This window comes from Monopterus albus, unplaced genomic scaffold (genome assembly GCF_001952655.1).
Source record: "Monopterus albus unplaced genomic scaffold, M_albus_1.0 scaffold54.1, whole genome shotgun sequence".
Classification (NCBI taxonomy): domain Eukaryota; kingdom Metazoa; phylum Chordata; class Actinopteri; order Synbranchiformes; family Synbranchidae; genus Monopterus; species Monopterus albus.
In genome coordinates, this window is record NW_018127934.1 from 2,369,548 (window position 1) to 2,390,143 (window position 20,596).

The 20,596-nt window shown below is 41.0% G+C and overlaps 1 protein-coding gene across 4 annotated transcripts in view; it reads right to left on the bottom strand.

Annotated features, from left to right (window-relative positions):
- Positions 1 to 2,693: 2,693 nt before the first annotated feature.
- apbb2b (amyloid beta (A4) precursor protein-binding, family B, member 2b) overlaps positions 2,694 to 20,596 on the bottom strand; it is a 47,698-nt gene continuing 29,795 nt past the window's right edge. For 2 of the 4 annotated variants that reach the window (XM_020602192.1, XM_020602193.1), the window contains exons 7-19: positions 20,509 to 20,580; positions 19,132 to 19,182; positions 18,174 to 18,259; positions 17,674 to 17,734; positions 15,976 to 16,122; positions 15,367 to 15,494; positions 12,682 to 12,687; positions 11,769 to 11,883; positions 10,855 to 10,942; positions 10,106 to 10,186; positions 9,824 to 9,939; positions 9,038 to 9,217; positions 2,694 to 7,523 (exon numbers count right to left, since the gene is read on the bottom strand). In XM_020602192.1, the coding sequence (XP_020457848.1) occupies positions 7,353 to 7,523; positions 9,038 to 9,217; positions 9,824 to 9,939; positions 10,106 to 10,186; positions 10,855 to 10,942; positions 11,769 to 11,883; positions 12,682 to 12,687; positions 15,367 to 15,494; positions 15,976 to 16,122; positions 17,674 to 17,734; positions 18,174 to 18,259; positions 19,132 to 19,182; positions 20,509 to 20,580 (1,302 nt within the window). In that variant the 3' untranslated portion in view covers positions 2,694 to 7,352. The remainder of the gene's footprint in view (positions 7,524 to 9,037; positions 9,218 to 9,823; positions 9,940 to 10,105; positions 10,187 to 10,854; positions 10,943 to 11,768; positions 11,884 to 12,681; positions 12,688 to 15,366; positions 15,495 to 15,975; positions 16,123 to 17,673; positions 17,735 to 18,173; positions 18,260 to 19,131; positions 19,183 to 20,508; positions 20,581 to 20,596) is intronic. The other 2 variants (XM_020602195.1, XM_020602194.1) reach the window with 2 other exon arrangements.

Here is a 20,596-nt window from a genome sequence, read left to right on the forward strand (position 1 = left end):
AAATATCATTACTTTGTAGGTGTTTGATGATAAACCAGATTATTGGGCACATTCAGTTTTGACCTGCTGGTGCGTTGGATGGAAAGTCAACAGCGGGCGTCACCAAAGTGATTACAGTTCATCTCCTGGAGGCTATAAATGTCTGCAGCAACTTTCATGGCAATCTATCCAATAGTGGTAAAAACATTTCACTATAAACCACAAATGTGGGCCTTGTGGTGGCAGTGATGGAAACATCAGGGAATCAGAAAACATTTAACACCAAAGATTTATCCCTCAGGGGACCAACAAATGTCTGTGTAAAAATTTACAGCGATTCGTCCATAATTGTCATAAATGTTGCGGTGAAGAAACGCTACACTTGCAGTATTTTAGATGGTCTGGCTTCATCTTTTGGCCCTGAAACACTTCATCTTTGTTCTCTGATCGAGCTCCTCTCCTCTTCTGTTTTCATCTAGAACTCTATGGATGGAAAATGTCAGTCAGTCCAATATTTTGGTCCAGATTAACTACTGGTTGGATTGCTATGAAATTTGTATAGAGAATTATGATCCGCAGAGGATGAAACCTACTGACATCTTTGGTTTTGAGTGAAATGTTTTGATGGGCATTAATAAATTGCCCTGAAATTTGGCAGACTCATGACCCCCTCTGGATGAATTACAATAATGCCGGTGAGCCCTCAACTCCTCATCTAGTACCAACAGCAAGTCAATATTTTATTTTGTGCAATACTTTGGTTTATGACATCCAAAATCTTTCACATTCTACAGTATTTAGTGCTAATGATGAAATGGTAGCATTCTGAACATGGTCAACACTACACTTGGCATTTTGAGCAAGGTGGAATGCTTCACATTCACACCTAATGCTTCATTCACACCAAACTACAAGCAGCTGAATGGGAAAAACAATTTACCTCAGCCAGATATGAGGAATTTTAGACAACAATGTCTCCCACTTTGTTAAAAGGATGTACAGACCTGCCATGACCCTGGAAGTTAATCTATATTATAAATGTAATTAACATCAAATATGGTTAAAAAAAAATCAACTGAATCCAAATCCAACTATCATTCAAATATATTCATCTTTTGTGTTTGGTAATAAACTGCTACAAATACGCAACACAACAAAATAAGCCAATCTAGTCTGGTGTGGCTGCAAGGTTAACATTAATGCAAACGTCCCAGGTTGAAATAAGGTTTTTCCTATAGCTCCCATCCTGGCGACAGTGTGTGACTGCAGCATACAGACAGGCTCACAGAGCTGCTGTAAAGTCTGTTTTCCTCACATAAGCAGAGAGGGAGAGCAGATAAGTGGCTTGGGACAGTAAGTATCCTGGTGCCTTTCAAATGATATCTCACACTCTGCTCTGTGGGGATGTAAAAGCCATCAAACCCCACTGTGATCTCTCCGCCTCACTCCCCCTCCTCCCTCTCCTCCTCTGCAGTTTCACTTTATGACTGCATTTCTACAGCATGGTGTTTTATTGTACAGATCTCCTCGGTGCTACATTACCCCAGAGACCTGTAGTTTTAATGTGTTCTATCTTCTCATCAAATCTTAAACTGCCCTTGTTTTTCTTTTTTTTCCCAGGCAGATCCTCCTAAGGTAGAAACAATCCAAGAGGTGCTGGCGAGAGCAGCAGCAAAGGGCCTTCTGGGTGGGATCATTCTTGACCTACCAGAAACTGTTACAAAGGGGAGAACCAGGAGGAGACATGTAGCTTTATCCCCCTCCAGCAAAGAGAGGCAGACAGGAAAAGAGCTTATAAATAACCAAAATCCAGTTGCACCTTCAGAACACGAAGAGGAAAGAGGTGAGGAAGACTCTGAGGAGGAGGGGAAGGAAGAAAGGAAAAGAAGAGGGCTTAAAGTACACAAGCAAAAGCAATCAAAACAAGTCAAGCATCACAAGAACAAAGCAAAGAAGAAAAGAGTCGACCAATCCCATCACAAGAAGCGTCTGACAGAAAGCAGACCAAGGCGAATACCTCGTCTGACTCTGACCTTAATGTCCTCTACAAAACCTTCCAAATATTTGTCTCCAATCACAGCCCTTGCACACAAACTAAGTGAGAATGCAACAATTGTATCACAACAGAATGTCCTTAGCACCCCTGGCCCTGCTGGAAAACATCACCCTGCTCCACCTGCTCCCCACACGGCCTCCACACAGGTGAGGAAACAAAACACACAACCTGAAAGAGCGGAGAAAACACTAAAGGATGCAGCTAAACCAAGATGCCTATTCAAGGCCCAGGGAAAAGTGGCCAAACCAGAGAAGGAAGTGGTGATACCGGAAGTGCAGAGAGATGCAGATTTTGTCCTTCCGCCCATTTCTCCGTCCTCTAGCTTTCTATGCAACAAGAGCGGTGGGTCAGGGAGCTGTCACGCTCAGCTCACCAGCACGTCCACGCCCTCGTCCTCAGTCTCTCTAGCTGGATTATAAAAATGCAGCCATTGGTGTTGAGGTCAGTTAAGAGTGTTGTCTCATATTACAGTGACTGTGATGATAAAGTAAAGGACTTCATTGTAAATTATTTAAAAATAATTAAAATAATGATTGTATTTAAATTATTTTTGAGCTTTTTTTTGGTAAAAAAAAAAACAGGAACAGGACAAAATGAAGGAGATGAATCAATTAGCTGCTGTCCTAATTCAAACACAGACACAAAGAAGATAAGGCAGTATATTTTATAATGCTGTTTATTTTCACAACTGGTTACATTGATAAAGTGTACAAATCAGTGACCAGCAAACGGAAGCTAACACATCCATCTATGGGAAATGGAGTGTGTGTGTGTGTGTGTTATGTGTGAGCTTGACAGAGACACTGGGAGTCTGCTGTTGATACCATCCTCCTCCTCTTCCTCTTCACTCATCAAGTTGACTGTTCAGACCAGCAGCACACTCCCAGCTCTTAGTGCACTATACAAGGTGAAGATATAGTCCTGTTTTGGCTTTTTACTGCAAAGCGGAGCTTCGTGAGTTAACCAGGGACTGAGACAATGACATCGAGTCATGAGATTTAATTTGCCCCAACTAATAAAATCAGTATATACCTTTATAAAATAGAATAAATAAAATAAAAAATATTTCTTTTCAGTACATACAGTCATTCTTTCATCCGTCCAAGGGCATGCAAGGCTTTTCATGACTTTCCATTTCGCAAGATCAAAAGAATGCATAGATAATTACTCAGTTAAATTCAATATCAACTTAATTGACAACTGTGAAAACTTCCAATCACCTCTCCTGTTTTCATTATTTGCTCTTGTATTTTTCTTATCTACAACAATGTATATCAGTATTTTACACTTTGGCCATTTGGTGAATTCTCAAAAAAGGCATTTCATTTCAAGAAAACCAAAAACTAAAGACATTCAAAAATGAAACGATAGCTTATAATAATGACTAATGTCAAACATTACAATAAATGGATAGTATGCACACAATAAATGTCATCTGATTCACATTTCAACATCCTTGCGACGAAAGATGTTGCTGAGTTTTCTCAACAAAATCCCAAGTACACACCTAGCTCCTTCTTTTGTACACCAACTGTGTTCAATAGTAATAAAAACAACAAAACAGACCTACAGATGTAGCCATTGGACCGTTGATCATTCCCTGGCCCCGTTACTTACTGCTGCTACACCTGTCAAGCTTTCCTTTCCTCATGTTGTACATACGCAGATTTATCCCTTAAAATCCACAATAATCTTTGAAACACGGTTCTTCGAGTTCAGCAGTTTCTCACTTTTAACTGTGGATTTCGCTGACAATTTCTGATTAAACTAGTAGCTAATGCTAAGAGCTGGAACTCTGAGTTGGTTACAAACTCTGTCTTTGGACTTTTATATATATATTTAGATTTTTTTCAGATACCTGGGGCCCAGATTGAGTCAGAACCAATTTTAATAATTCTGGGAGTATCAGAGTTAAAGAAGCTTAAAAACGAACAGCAGAGCTTCCTGACTTAGTCTTATTGCTAAAAAACAAACAAATCTTATCCTGACATTTTGAAGAAAGAGTGATGTGTCCTCACTAAAACTATAGTTGACAGAGTTGCCTGACACTCTTCGCTTAGAGAGAATCAGATGCGTTCTGAAAGACAGGCTTAGGAATTTTGACAAAGTGTGGCCACTACTTCCAGAATTGAGAAGGCACTTTTGGGGAGGGACAGGGGTTAATTTGTGCCGGAACAAGCCGGATCCAGATCCACCTCTCAAATTGTGACCGAGACCTATTTTGACAGACCCGGCACCGCCATTACATATAAAAGAAATTGAATATATGAATAATATATAAAAAGTCCAAGCTATAATACTTTTGTATAATCAAACTTTTAGAACTGCATATTGGACTAAAATTATAATCATTAAATACAATAAAAACAGGCAGTTAAGCTAATTACGTCACAGGGTGACCCACCTGCGCAGTTCACACTGGGTCAGGTACAGATTCAGTGTAACCGTGTCATGTTAGCCACAGAGCGAAAATGTGAAAAAGGTCAATCCGCTAAAATATTTCAAGTCTCAGCAGGGCAAAGCCGGTCAGAAATCAGAAGCTAAACAGGCCAAACTGGACCCAGTTGTAAAGCCCTGTTAATGAACAGCTTAGTACAAGCCCGTCTGATGCCGAGGCCATGGAGTTCAAAAGGACATGAGGAAAATCTTTCTTTCCGATACCTCCTGTCCTCAAATTTTCATGTCGGGTCCGTCACCAAGTGATATTACGGGACCTCATAACACTGGGCCGAAACAGAAATGGGGGAGGGAGTTAACAGAACCTATTTAAGGTATGGGAGGGTAGAGGGGCTGGTGAAGGAAGGGGGATGCTAAGTTACATGTATTCTGTTTTCTGTGTTGGGTTGTAAAATTGTTCAAGTCTATATTTGTTGGTTGTATGTATTATATCACTTAAATGAAGCAGGTGGATTTTATACGGTGATATTTTGGAATAAGAAGCTTCACAATAAACATATAAGAAACATAAAACAAGACTATCCATTGATGGCTAATACACAATATCATAATTAAATACAGAGGCTAAAGTTGCATGCCCCAGACAAAACATCTGTATCCTTACCTGCTGATAATAAATGCCATTTACATGGAAATAAAGGAGCAGCTTTGTTTGCATATTGTAATGTTAACTGGCCCTAGTATTAGAGTATAGTAATGTAAATAAAAATGTAATTAAAATGTTATGGTTTTTAACATAACCCTTAGATGGTATGGATGCTAACTACAGAAAAACAATGTTCAAAGGCAACTCAGTGGTTAGATTTTGGCTTTAAAATTTATATCTGGATAAAAAAAAGTAACTTATTTGCATGTAGATAGATGACGACCCTCTCCGTTTTGATTTGGAAACGGGGGAAATTTGACAAATCTCTTTTTTGTACATTACTGAATGATGTGATAATGCCTCTGGGAATAATGCAAGGTTACTACCAAGTATGCCGTTTAAGGTTTACATTAAAGCAGAGAGACACATGGTTTATTCTGTTTCTGACACATCTGCTTTTGTGATCTCGGTTTGGGAACGGCCACAAACAAGCACACTGTCATCCAAAATGCTTTCAGATGCCCAGTATCTCTCTAACTGCTCCCCTGTGCACACTGTCTCTGCATATGGAGACATTCAAAGCTTGACAGGTGGGGTTTAGCACAAGGTCCAGTGTTTAGCACAGACCTGCTGCCCTACATCCACAAGAACTGTCTGGAGAAAAGTTGTTCGTGATTTTATCTTCAATAAAGAACTTCATTTGTTATTACCACACATCCAAGCTTGTCAGATATGCGATTATAAGGAGCTAGAGGTGAATAATTGAGATTTGTGGGGAAAAAAGACCAAAAGCAAGTGATCCTGTGGCACTAACAGAAACAGATTAACAGCAAGTAAGCAGGTGATGGAAAAAAGCAGAGGTGTATTCAAGTGAACAGAATCCTGGAGACAGACAGCAGCCCAGGAAAGTCCCACTGCTTAAATTAATGTCTCCATGTCGGCTTTCCTCTTGACAAGTGGAGTTCAAATCATTCTTTCTCCTTCTCACCTCCTCCCAGTTCACACCAAACCATTTCACCCATAGCTAGGAATAAATGCACATTCCTCAAGTCTTCCTGCTTTCCTCCAGGCTTTCATATGTTGCGATCCCCATTTATTAATAGACAAAGTCCCTCCAGACTGATACTGAGGTGAGAGACTAATCAGTCGAATTTCCTTCAGCATGTATCTCAAAGAGCAGCAGCAGCATGCTACAGTATGTCACCTCTGTTTGGAGCAGCAGTCCAGTCCAATTTACCAGAAAACAGGGGAGCAGAAGAGAGCGTCTCGGCTTCTATTATGGCTAGCGTCTGTCATTTTCCAAGGGATAACTACTGAATAAAAACAAGATGTAAACAGAAAGCATGTGAAGGATGCTTCGGGTGAAAGGTCACCACTCGTTTAGACCCCCCCAGACTGCACAGCCGAAGAGAAACAAAGCTAAGAAGACAGGATAAACAATGTGGCTTCTGATTTCTCACCCCTTTAGCCTCTAAAAGCAGCAGCAGAGTAGTGATGCTGTCTAGAGTGATTTTCTTTTACAGTTCATGCAGGTTCAGTTGAACAGGTGAGATAGACTGATGGACAAATCTGTAGTCTGTAGCAGCGCCTTTCTTTCTTTTGTTCTTTACTTACCGATATGAAAATCAGACACGATGGCTTTGACGATTCCATTTTATGTTACAGTCTACTGAGGACAACGAGGATGAAAATCAGAGGCGGGGGGGGGAGCCATAACAGACTAACAGGACAACCAAGTGAATGACAGGGTGTGACCAGGTGTGCAAGGTCATGCTGGCAGCACAGGCACAGACACAAATACACTAAGAGCATGGAGAGATCAACAGTGCGGGCAGCAGCAATTTTGTTCATCACACATGCTGTGCTAGAAGGAGCACTTCCTACTTCATCAGTTTTCGCACTCCTCTCCTCACTCTTTCTTTGTGCTGAGGGGGATGAGAGTTACTTCTATGTACTGTACATCAACATGGCTACTATCATCATTTAAGCTGTTCCTTCTTGATGTGGGACTAGAGTCTACAGTCATCTCAGTTATTGTGAGAAAGCAAACTTGAATTGCCACTCAAGAGCCGGTCAACTCTTGAGGTGAAACTCCAATGTGCTCCATAAAAGCGAAGGAATTGTGACAGGATTTCTCGAACCCTGCAGCTCTGCTGGGTTTCCATGGTTACTGGGGTGCGCTGTGGTGGTGGCGGGTTTTGGTAGCAATGGGACTAGTTACCATGGCGACTGGGGTTTATGGCAGGGGGTCTATACAGTAGTGCTTCTTCATGGCTACTGTGGCAACTCAGTGACAGGTCTCTTCTGTTTGAGGGTGTCGATGAGAGAGAGGACGCCTCTCTTCACACTGGTCGAGACCCGACGGGACACCGAGTCACTGGGGGGTGATGAACCACAGGCCTTCTGGGATGGGGGCCGAGCCACCAAACACTTCTGATACCGCAGCTAAGAGACAACAGGAAGGAGGACAGAAGAGAGAGACATACTGTAAATAATAGCGAGTTACAGCTGCTGAGTATACAACTGTGGAGGTGTCTTAAGAAGGAGTGTGTGTGTGTGTGTGTGTCTGTGTACTTGTATGGCTATACACTGAGTATTATACCATGGGAGGAGTGAGGTAAAGTGAGGTCGGTCATCACTTCTGACACACCTTCAAAGGGCTGGTTGAGAGCTGAAATTTGGTTTTAGGGTTAAGGGAAGAATTAGGGTTAGGCCTAGGGTTCGAGTTAGGCATTTAGTTGTGATGGTTAAGGTTTGGATAAGGGTCTGGGGAATGTACTATGTCAGTGAGTGTCCTCACAAAGACAGCTGTACAAACACATACTGCATGTGTGTGAGGCAGAGAGAAAAAAATGGAAGAGAAAGCTGGACTGGTGAGGCTGTTGGCCGTGATCAATAGTAATGACTGATTATTCTTGTCACCATGAATCAACTTTAGTGTGTGTGTGTGTGTGTGTGTGTGTGTCCATATATCTCTGTCCATAAGCCCTGAAGTGTGATCAATAGCCCAACCAGCAACTAACTAATCCTGTGACTCACACAGCGCACAGGAGGAAGGTGAGTAACAAAACAGAGGGCATTCTGGGTAGTGATTAAATACATAATGATAAAGATAAAATAATAACTCTGTAAAGGTATTGTGGGTTTATTACAGTGGCTACTAATAGGCTACATAAAAATTTCCTACGAAGCCACAAAGGGTGTGTGATACAATATTAAAAAAAAAAAAAACTTGAAACAGAAAATCTATACTAGTTAACTTGCAAAGTTGTCCTCTCTCAGAGAGTCCTCTGTCTCTCTCTGATGTTGAACAGGCCATATTTTAACTTTAGGTGACTTGATTTGAATGCATGCCTTGCACCAAAAGTGCTTTGACATTATAATCTCAATAGAGCATATGGGTGGGATGATAGAGTTAAGAGTGAAACACTAAACCCAAAGTAAACTCTAGCAAGGACATTGATTCACAGAAAGATTGGCTCTAAATGTCTATGCCTGTCTGAGCCTTGGTTTAAACAATTTAAAACATGCATTTTTGTATGTGGTATCTCAAGTTCAGTTAGGAATGAAGTAACCCGACTATTTTCATTTGACCAACTGGTTATAACAATGTCATGCATGAAAAGTAATTAGCTTTTTGTCTGTTGGTTTACGTTTGAATTTTCGCAAGATTTTCTGAGTTGTATGTGCAAACAAATCCTAAATTAAGCATTTCTTTAGCTCAGCTACAGGTAATCACCTCATACAAATTCCAATTAATATATATGGTTTGGTTATAGTTACACACTCCATTTCCCCATTTTAAGTAAAGACTCAAGATTACACAATTATAACTTGAAATTTGAGAATGCAACTACGTGCACAATGGGAGTTTCCTTTCTTTCTTGGCTAACATATGTAAGAGCTGGCTCAGAGTATTTGTGTCATGTTGTCAGCTCTGTTCTCACTCAATGACTCACCATACAAGCTGCCTGCACGGCCTCGGACACATTCCCAGCATTGGGCTCACACCAAAAGACGTGACAGTCAAAACGGTGGCCGCCGGCATCCATGATGAAGGCGAACGTGTGCACATCACGCCCAACACCCATGAAGGACAGGAAACGCACACGACATTCCACAAGTACTTCCTCTTCCTCCTGGTCAGAAACATCGGTGTGTGAGATTAGCCATAAAGTCACAGACTTGTAGAGGATATACATGTATAATTCATATTTATTTGGAATTAGCTTAGTCAACAGTGTTTAACATGAGAGAAAGGTCAGCATGAAAAAAGAAAAGAAAAAAAAACACAGTTGAGAGAAAGTAAAATCATCCAACAATGGCACTATGGACATTTAAACCGTCACACACATCCATACAGGGGAGCTACTCAGAAAAACGGCAGCCTCTTATTAAGCAGGTCCACTAAGCAGCTGGGTTTTAAGTGCCTTTCTATTAAAGCTGAAATTCATAACTTATTTATATGAGAAAAAGTAATTTTACATCATTTGCATGGCTGAACATTGTTAAAACTTTATATGCAGTTGAACCTGAGTGGAGTTGCTGTGCAGTATGTGAGCTGCAGTTCAATCATTACACTAGGAATCATCTTGCTACCTTTCTGGTCGGCCACGTCAATAAAGTCTGTTGAATCTAAAGCACAAGTGACTTGAAGACTGTGTACTGTACGAAGTTGTTTAGGCAAAATATGTGGAAGTAGTTGTAAAAATGTGCATAAGGGGAATGTCAGTCTCGTGTCTGACCTTGTCTTTGCTGATGGTGACAGTAGCATCTGCCACACTGAGAGCAACTGGAGTCCAGTCTTCTTTGTTGGAAGAACCAATTAGACTGTCTATAGCTCCATTCAGTATATCCATACCTGAAACATAGGATGTTAAAAACAAAGAAAGCAAATAAAAGAAACCATAATTAAAACATACTATCAAACACTCAACATCAACCAACATCATATATTTGCATCTTATTAGTGTACTCATACACACTGCACTCATTGTGCAAGAGTACAGTATGTGTGTCACACCAACCTATTGGTCTGGCCACAGGCATCATCCCCAGGTAGAGCACCTGAAATTTCTGAACCAGCTCTGTCTTTGGTGTTGGGAACTCTGGTAGGGAAAAGCCCAACACACACACTTCAAAGATGCTCATAAGAACAACAATTTAAATATGTGAAAGCAACTACCAATGTGCATTTACAGAGGGTTCCCAAGAGGGTTCCTAAGTGTAGCCTGCCAGTTAAGCATCCTGATATTCACCACTGCCTTACTGGTATCTACTGTATATATAAATATTAACACTACTAGATACAAGGTAAAAGGTTTTCAAAGGTGATTCACTGAACAGTCACCAACTGAGTGAATGATGATGGTTAATATGAGAGGTAACCAGTGCAGGATTAAACGTTTGTGAATGTTTTATGAAGATGGAAATGCATTCAACACATTCAAGGACACATATACTGCATTTTAGTGGATGTAAACAAAACTCCACAGGGCACCTTTAAGGCCAAACTCAACGTGATGGATGTGGATCTTTTGGAAGACAACAACTGGTTTTAAAATGGTTTATCAAACTTCTCCTAACTTGTGTGGACTTCAGGGTGTCAACAAAGACATTGTGATTAAAATAGTTTTTTTATGTTCTAATTTTACAAATGACCAGTGTGGATGCTTGTGACAGAAATAATTACTGGAATGTGTCTAAGTGTGCATGACACTCGTCATATTCACACTCTCTCACTCACTGAGATGGGTGACGTATGCATGAAGGCTACCTTGCAAAGGGAGATCTAGTCCTGCCTGCATCCTGTCCTGGAGAGAGCCTCCTGCCATCGCTTTGGCATTCTTTCGCTCTGTCATTATCTGGAAATGAGATAGCGGGATTGAAAAAGAGAATGAGAAAGAAAGAGCGGTGCACAGGCAGAAACAGAAGTATGAGCAAATGCCATGTAAAAAACAGTAAAATTTGACGGTGAAGAGACAAAGGGAAAAATGTGTGCAAGAGGATGAGGGAGTGGAATAAAATAAGAGTCAACATAAAAGAGCTCAGGAAAACCTAGAGCAGCTTTACCCCTGATACTGTCTACCAATTTCACCTGAAGAGCAGATTTACACACATTATCTAGGTCAGTTTGCTTCCCAAAGCACATTAAAAGCATTTCCCAGCACAGTACCACTAACAGTCAAAGTGTCGAGTGAAAACAGTCAAAAGCACTCACACACACCCACACACCACATAAATAATGTCATTAATCAAAGAGCTTGTCACAGCAAATCTGCACCCAGCATCCCCCTTCCCACCAATTCTTCAACTTTCCTTTGTTTGTGTGACAAATCTCCATTAAACAGACTTGAGTTCTATGATATAGATCGACTGTAATATGTGGAGCATTTAGCATTAGCATGAAGCATGAGAAAAAGAACAAATACCACAAATGTTTTTTAATGGTCTACATAAAGAAAGAAAGAAAGAAAGATCTTCTCAAACACTGAATGAATCTAAAGCTATAAATGTGTTATACTGGGGGAAAAAAAATGAAAAGTCCATTAATTCCAAGTGAGTTCAGTTAAAAAAAAAAAAGCAGACAATAAAAACATCTACAGAACGAGGATGCTTGAGCTATATGCTATAGATAGAAAGTATCAATAAACTGACCCTTTATCTAAGCCTCCACCCTGAGACACTCACCCGGGAGCAGATCTCATGCAGGCTGGTGGCGATGGCTTTGGCTGGCGTGTCACAACGAAACACATGACATTTCAGGATTCTGGTGTTTTTATCCCTCGCTACATATGCAAAGTCCCTGGAAAAGAGGAAAACACGGGGTTAATCATGACATGCAAAAGGAGAAATTGCCAGGGGTATGGCAATAAGGAGCGTTTTTTGGGACTAGTTTTGAGACTGACAGCCATTGGAGAGAGATGAGAGATGAACTGACCCTCAAAGTCTGATATATTCAGCACACACATAAACATACAGGTCGATGGACCCCAGAGATCAATAGGGCAGCGTGATGCAAGAGGGAGATGAATAGAGTGACAGCAGGGAAGAACTTTCCTCTGGGCCCACCGGAGCCAAAAACAATTTAATTCCACTGAAGGAATGAAAAGAAGAAAGATGGGAGACGGACAGAGAGAGGAACAAAGACGTAGAATACTGTGGAGAAAAATTATAGCTGCACCAAGTTAAACCAATACAGCACACACAAACATGTCGATTTACATACATCATTCAGAAGTGCACATAAAACCAGCCAAACAACTTCCTTCAATATGCTTGCAATAGGAAATACAGGCCTGAGGGTTAACAAGATTTCTGAGTGTAGCCCCTTGGTGGAAGCTCTCCACAAAAGACTCCTGGTTGAGTGTGCGAGTGCCCACATACTTAAACAATGGCTGTAGGCAAAAGGACAGAGGAGGTCATCTTCATTTCCTGCATCTCTAAGTGTGAGTAGACTGGTATGGTACGTCAAGAGTCGTTTTGAAAATGAGAAAAATGAGACACAAAGGAAATTAAACAATAAGGAATGACAAGAGATGACGAGACATACTGCAGGAGGGTTGGGGGGGGGGACGAGGGAGAATGGACAGAATGTGTTTACCTCTCTCTGTGTCCAAGGAAGCAAGGGAGGAAAAACAGACAGTTAGAAGAAAAAGACAAAAAACATTGTACTACACCCCCCCCCCACGGTGGGATACACATATTAAACCTTGAGTGACATATTCATTTCGCATGCAAGTTCCAACAGAACTACTTAAACCCCCCCCCACCAAAACCCCAGCATCAACAGCATATACAATGTTTATATGTGTGTGTGTGTGTGTGTGTGTGTGTGTGTGTGTGTGCGTGTGTTGAAGGGCTGTAGCAAAAGTTATCTGCAGGTAATTTTTATACATACTTGACCTTTGAGTGTATTATGAAACACTGACTGAAACTGAATAAGGTGCGCAGGAAAAGAGGAGGGAGGAATAGTGGGTCAGAGAGATGTACTGGTTGAGCACAATTAACTTAATTGGCTGCTGCATGTTTGTGTTTCCTAAAAGAAATAAAGGCAATAAGCTGGGTGGTTCTAAAAGCCACATAAAAACAAGTGATTGAGAAGGAGAGTGAGAAGAGTTAGGAAAATAATGAGAGAAATGTGAAATACTAGAGGGAAACAATTGGAAGTGAACTGCAGCCATGTCATTGAAAAAGATAAAAGCATAAAGACAAGGGTAGAATAAAACACTCAAATAAAGAAAGGCGATAAAAGTCAGAGGAGAGAGGAGGTGAAGGAGTGATATCTCATTTTGAATATAATGTTATCATCATGTCGATGCCTCTGAAATGTCAAGGTTGCTGTGGGAATCCGTAATCTCTATGGCGCTAATGAGTTTTGTGGCACATAGGGGGAGGGGAGGCACCTGGGGTACAATTCCAACACTGACACAACCGCACCAATCTTTTGCACAGGTATATCTATAAAAGCGTATAAGTGCGTGTGACAGAGGGGGAGAGAGAAACCCTGCTCTAACTGGGTCTCAGATTCCAAAGTATTGAAACCTTGTTGCTGCTACTTCCTCCCTCGAACCATCTTGACACTGAAACATCCAACAACCCATAAATAAATCAAGTCACAAAAAACATAATCATTGCATACAGCTACTAGTATTTTTGTGCCGCTACACAGACACTTTAAGTTTTTAAAATTTAAACTGAATTTTTTTTTTACAAGTACACAATTCTAAACTAGAATTCAGATTAAGACAACTCCTTTATCATGTTATCCATTTGTAAATACAGTAGCACTGCCACCCTCATTTAACCAGCTGCCTATCAGCAAACCACCCACACATCCACATCCAGTTTTTACACACTCAACCTGAGTTTCTTTTAGAATGGGACATGCACACCTCACACGGAGGCCTCATCACCTGTATCTGTGGCATCTCCCTCTTTTCTTGCTACTCTACTATAAAAACAAAAGAGCAGAAGTGAAGAGATGTGAACACAAATATACTCACAGTGGCCTGTGCTCCTATTCAGGCAGGTAATCCTGTGTAGTGGAGTGTCTAGAGACACACGCACCATCTATTCTCAGTGATAAGACATGCATGCACACACTCCTCAACCTGTCTGCTCCACAAGCAGTGAGCACTAACCATTTGGAGATATGGCAGTTTCAACCCCCGCTATCCCTCTCTCCTGCCAAACCCCCCTCTTCTCCCCTCCCTCTAACCATCTCCTCTCCTCCTCCCTGCTGCAGCTGAGGTACTGCCACTGCTGACTATCATGCTATGTGTAGATGGTAGAAGTATAAGCTTAAGGACACCAAAGACATGTTTGTTTTAATTGACAGGTGATCTTGTATTAGAAATATAGTGCCTCATAGCATCCTGCACGTACGTGTATGTAAATCCCTGAGGAAAAGGAATTCTACAGTTCTGCATATGCCAAGAGCTTTTTGCCTTTCCTCTTCTCCTGAATGCACTCAGACATATGCATGTGTGTTCGTACATGTGTAGGCACGTGCCAGCTCAAATTATACAGCAGCTACCAATCACTTTGATCCACATCACCCAGCTGTGTCTTGTAACCTACATTCTGAAGCTTCTCATGCATACAGTAACAGTGCACAGCACCCTCTACTGGTTACCCTGTGACATCTTCACACCGTGTTTATTTAGAGCAGGGGTGGCCAATTCCAGTCCTCGAGGGCCACTGTCCTGCTTGTTTTCCAACTATTCCTGCCTGACCTGCTGCTGATTACCTGGCTCAGATGTGTTCAGCCCGTCAGAAGCTGGAAGATACCATCTTAGATGAAAGTGGAGGAAAGATAAAGTGAGAATTGGCCACCCCTGATTTAGAGTTTCATTTTAACCAGAATAAGGCCAGGAAAGGGTTGTGAAGATCATACGGTTTTAGTGTTTCCTTCACATTCTTATATTCGGGAACATCAAACCTTGAAGCTGCTTAGCACAGTGACGACCGCTGTGTGAACCTGTCTTTAGTGAACCCGCTGTACTGAGCTGAGCTGAGGTGGAAGTGAGGAAATGACAGACTTGACTTAATTTACACTAGTGATTCATCGATAAAATTAAGTATTTAAAAACCTAAAAAACAAAAGGATATTACACCCCAGTGAGTCATGACTACTTACATTACAGAAATGCTAAAGGTGATTGCACAGTGTGCATTCAGAGAAAATCACAACATGACACCTTACACATTCATTGTTAATCGTGAAGACAAGCAAAAGAGCATTAAACAATTTGAAGAAAAAAAAATGGTTGCCACGATGACTAACCTGCCATTGTCCCTGCCAACACCCCAGACCCGGATACTCGCGATTGGCTGAGAGTGGAGCACACTGCGGTCCATGGGGTCAACCAGGTTCAACATGTTATTCTCCAACACAAGGTACATGTCCTTCCCCTGAAAAGATAAATACACACACACATAAGCATGCAATCCTTATTTCCTGCAGCATGACACTGCAAAAAGTAGTCCTTTACTTGTCAGGTGCTTTCCTTCAGTTGCCTATAAAGTATATTTGCCTGTGTGCATGTATGTTGTGTAAATGTAATTGAGTGCATGTCCTTTAGCTTTGAAGGCCTCTAAATAAATGATCAAACACTAAAATGAGAGGGTGGAAAATGAAAAAGGGATGAAGCTCTGTGTCACTTCACATTAAACACAACCGCTGCTGAGAGAAGAACATACTTGATGACCTTGTGTCCCCTGTTAACCTCTGTTGCTCTTTTCTTTGCTCCACCCTCACTCTTTATTCATCTTCTGAAATCTGTACAAACACTCCCTTCCTCCAAATAATTTTATTCCAACAACTGTGAACTTGTTACACGTTACGCCCTAAACAAAACACACACAGAGTGTATGGCTACACTCTCCCCCTCACCTCTCCCCAGATGCCGACAGTGTCTCGGATATCATTCTTGCAGTAGGACAGCTGTCTGATGCAATTGTTAACAGCAACACTGCTCTTTCCAGGAGCCAAGTCCTCCTCGGCCATCTCTACCCATCCCAGAGAGCGCACCGCAAAACACTGAAGGACACACAGATGCACCATGTGATGGTGCTGTTACATGTGCAGCACAGTATTTACAGACATATCAAACTTTTAGTAAAATAGAAAAAGAGATGAAGGTGAAGATGAAGAGATATTCTCACAGAGAATTCTCTTGATTTCAGCAGTCCATTCATATTGCATTCTGCAGACCATAAACATTCACAATGAAAGTGGTCAGAGAGAGAGAAAGAAGAAGGTGACAGACGGTAAACAAACCAGCAGCATCAGAGTTTGCTGTGGGAAAATTTGTTCATGTCCATATGATTAAACAGATAAACTGAAGTACCCTCATATTGTATGAATAGAAACTTTTTAAACCACAAACACGGTTTTACACGATGCACAGCAACACGTGTGCAGATGTTTCACAGATGATTTAAGTCGAGCAGAGCTGTAGCCAGTCAGTCACTCACAGAATATGCATGGATGCACACTAACTCCCAAAATGTCTCTCATGTGGCCACGAGTCTGGTGAAAGTTACATCTCTGATGTAGAACAGCAGGTAGCAGCAGCTACATGATACACAAACTGTGCAGACCTGGTTAAATTTTAAGCAGGTTATAAAAACATAAAATCTGAAATTCAACAGCCGAGTGACACTAAACCAATATGTTTCTGTGCACTTGTGTGTTTTTCTAGACTTTGACAGATTAGAATTTTTGGTGAGTGAGGTCTTGTTTGGACTGTTCCAATCTTGATGCCTCAGTGGGCTGTTAGCTGCCAACAATATGTGTATCAGAGTGTGCTATGAGACCAGATGCCGTGACTGCAGGTCTGCATTTGTGTCTGGGATTCATCACAATGTCACTGTTGCTAAGAGCTGTGAATTCCTGCCAAACACAAGACGGCCAAATCAGCGCCACGGCATCCAGCTGAGCATTGCCTTTAAACTCTAATCTGCAATGCCTTAGATCTATTCAACTATCAATGGGAACACGACACACACCATAAAATGTATTTTAGCCTTCCTGCAATCTTCTGTGGTTTGTGATAGAAGGAAATGGCTCTGCATCAGGCCAGATAAAGATACATCTAATTCCAATTTCAATTAGGTGAAATTTAGAGTGAATTTCCAACTTGGTCTGAAATTAACCGTATCAGCTGACTAGGCATGGTATTCTACTGATGAATGTTTTGTTGAGCCTGATGTCTTGATTAAAAGCTTAAATGTATCATATGAATCTTAGGCTTGGATGTGTCAAAGATCTAGTAATTAATGCACCAATTGTACTCCTGTCTGACCACTCAGGGGCAGTATTGTTCAGCTAACGCCTCCCTCAAGTGAGAGCACAGCCAGCCAGTGACATACACCACCAGTAAACACAACAGACTGAAACATATGCAGGTCATCATTTCAAAACAAAGAGCCATGTTTGCTGGGAATGTTGATTATATTCTTCAGTGTTTAAAAGTAGTTTCAGACAACACATGAGTAAGTAACCTTTTCAAGACATGGAGACATGCATCCTGAAACATGCAACATACAGGCTACAATTTAAATTCAAGTTAAACAAAGAGCTTCTTACCTTTGCTTCTGGGTCACTGTTGATATTGCCAGACTCCTCTTCTTCCACTGCTGGACGGTTCCTAAAAGAAAGGTTGAAAGAAAACAGAGTAAAGGATGCAGTTATAAGACTAGCAGTGTGCCATTATTACCACTGCAACCATTATCTGTTTTATTAGCAGTGTTCCTGTGTGAATTTAACAAAGTCACAGGCAGTAGTCACACTAATAAAGAACATGAAGTCATTTCCTCAGTAGAGGAAAAAAAAAAAAAACACTAACCCCTTGCTTCTTCCCTCATTTAACTCTAACACTGATTAAACACAAGATTAGAGAAACTATCTAGACACCACTAGGAGAGAGACCAGGAGTGAGGAAGAGCTGCTGTGCGTAGATAGCAACAAAAAAACAAAGAAAAAACTTTTGGCATCACACAACAACTGTGGTGGCTTGCAGAGAGATTCATGAATAAACATAGCGTGTTTTTTGAGTCTCCTCTTGTGTGTTTGTACATGAATTTTACCTTAGCTTGAGGGATGCATAGCGAAGCGTAGCACCCTCAAACTCCTTCAGACTGGGGTCAGGGTTCACCGTGGCTGCCTGCAGGTCCTGGTACACACAGGTGACATCATTAGCTCATCATTAAATGACAACAATAACAAAACAATAAAACATTTCTGAATGTAGTTCTGTTTGGCAGATGCTGGAACATCCTCCTCACATAAAATTCTGTCGACTTTATATATTCTATTACACTGACCATCATATACATTATATTTGGATTTCCCAATAGAACTGCATGCTTTTCCTGGAAACACTGGCGCTTCTGTGCCAACTACAGCTGTGGCAGCGTACCACTAATCTTATCAGTCATGAACCACCTCACTGCATGAGTATCTTAAACCAAAATCACTTCAGCTCCTGTTCCAACATGACACCAATATGTACAACTGTCATGATATTCACAGATTACAATGCATGTGGCAAACTGGCTAAAAGACACAAATCTGACAGAAGTCAAATGTAAATATTAGGACCCCACACAGCATCAGCCAGCATGCACCCAAGTGTGGGCAGAATGTTCTTACTGGAGGAAGAAATGGCATTTATGCGTTATGTGTAATGGGGCATGCTGCATAAAGGAAAGAAAGCTGACACATATCATGTACACACATTTGTGTGCGCAAACACATTCAAGTCTGTGCCAGAAGGAAGGAAAGATGGTAACACTTTAGCCACATAAGTAAAGAAAGAAAAAAAAACTTGTTGAATGTGTTGCTGCAGCCAAGTAACAGATGCTTTGACAGATCAGGCATGACACAGTGCTGTGGTTGGTGCAGTTACATTTATGTTAAAGCATCAGCCACACAAGCTTTTACCCAAGCAGTGATTTCTAGCACCTAATGCATAAATATACACACTCAAACAATGGGTGAAGTTAGACCAAGAAGGTCCACTGACGTTGAGTGCATTATACTTGCCTTCCACACCTCACTATCAATCTTTCCGCCATAATCACTCCACACCTGTTTCTACATACAGTGTTAAAACATAAACACATATGTATACACACACACACACACACACACACACACAGTGGTGGGTCAAGGGAAGGAAGAAGAACAGAACAGGGCTGTTAGACGACTAGCTTACTGCACAATGAGGAATGTTCCTACTGAACATTCACCTCACTAATATATCTAAAGTATAATATGAAAAGAGTACAGCCAGTGCAAATTTCATTAGTGACGTTTCTTCTGTTGTTCGATAGATCTGTCTTTCAGGTTTAATTTTGCAAATAAAATTCCAATCTATTTACATGTCAAGTCAGCAAGATGAGAAGTTACACTAATAAAAACAACTAAAAAAGGACCAGAAAATAAATAAAATATCAAAAATATAAGTATTAAGTTTTAAAAATAAGCTGATTAAGTTGTAAACGAATCATACTGTAGCCTGTGTGTTTACTATGTTGCACACAGTAGCTATTTCTGTACAAAAAAAAAACAAAAACAAAAACAAACAAACTGTCTTGGCCCATTAATGCACAGAAACTATTGTGAGACAATTTACTGTGCTTGTCTGGCCCACTGGGAATCACTGTAACCTCACAGTCACCGTTTTATTACAAATGAAAAGTGAGCTGAAGTACAGAGCCAAAATAAACATACTGTATGTCTCACACGTTCGTTTTCACAGCTCGTAGGGATTTCACAGTGACATATTCTTTCTGAGACCAACTCTAACATGAGTCTTAACCTCTACCTGGCTAACACCTAAACTTTACCTAAGTCGTTGCCATAAAATTCAATGATTTCCACGGTGGGGACCAGCATCTGGTCCCTATGAGCAGGGCCAGGTATGCAGAAAGTGAGTGCATTTCACGTTTCAGTCACTACAATGTGAGTGTTGCTAGGTGCATGCATGCACACGTTGTGTCTTATTGTAGTTGTACACTACCAGTCAAAAGTTTGGACACATTTTTACATTTAAGTGAATTTGAAAGTGCATGTGGTAATGTACATACCTAATGCGTTCCCTTAACCATAGGAACTAAATGCCTAACAGAGGCACCTCCCCTACCACTAACCTAAACCTTGTTCTAGCCTTTACCCTAAAAGCTAATTTTAACCCTCAAGCAGCTGTTTGAAGCTGTGAGGACCAGCTAAAATGTCTTCACAACAATGACATACGAAAATTGGTCCAGACTGTGTAAAAAAAATAAAGACATGTACACACACACTGTCACACAGAGAGAAAAATATCAAGCACAACTAAAGGCTACTAAGTCAAAGAAGAACTAGAAGAGTGGTGGGCAAGGAAGAGGACAAGCTGTGGAAAGTTTTAAAGGGCCCTACCTTGTCTTCATCTTCATGATGCTGAGAGTGAAGCTCTTGATCAGGCATCCCCTGTAGAGATGAAGAACGAGGCTAAGGGAGGAAGGAA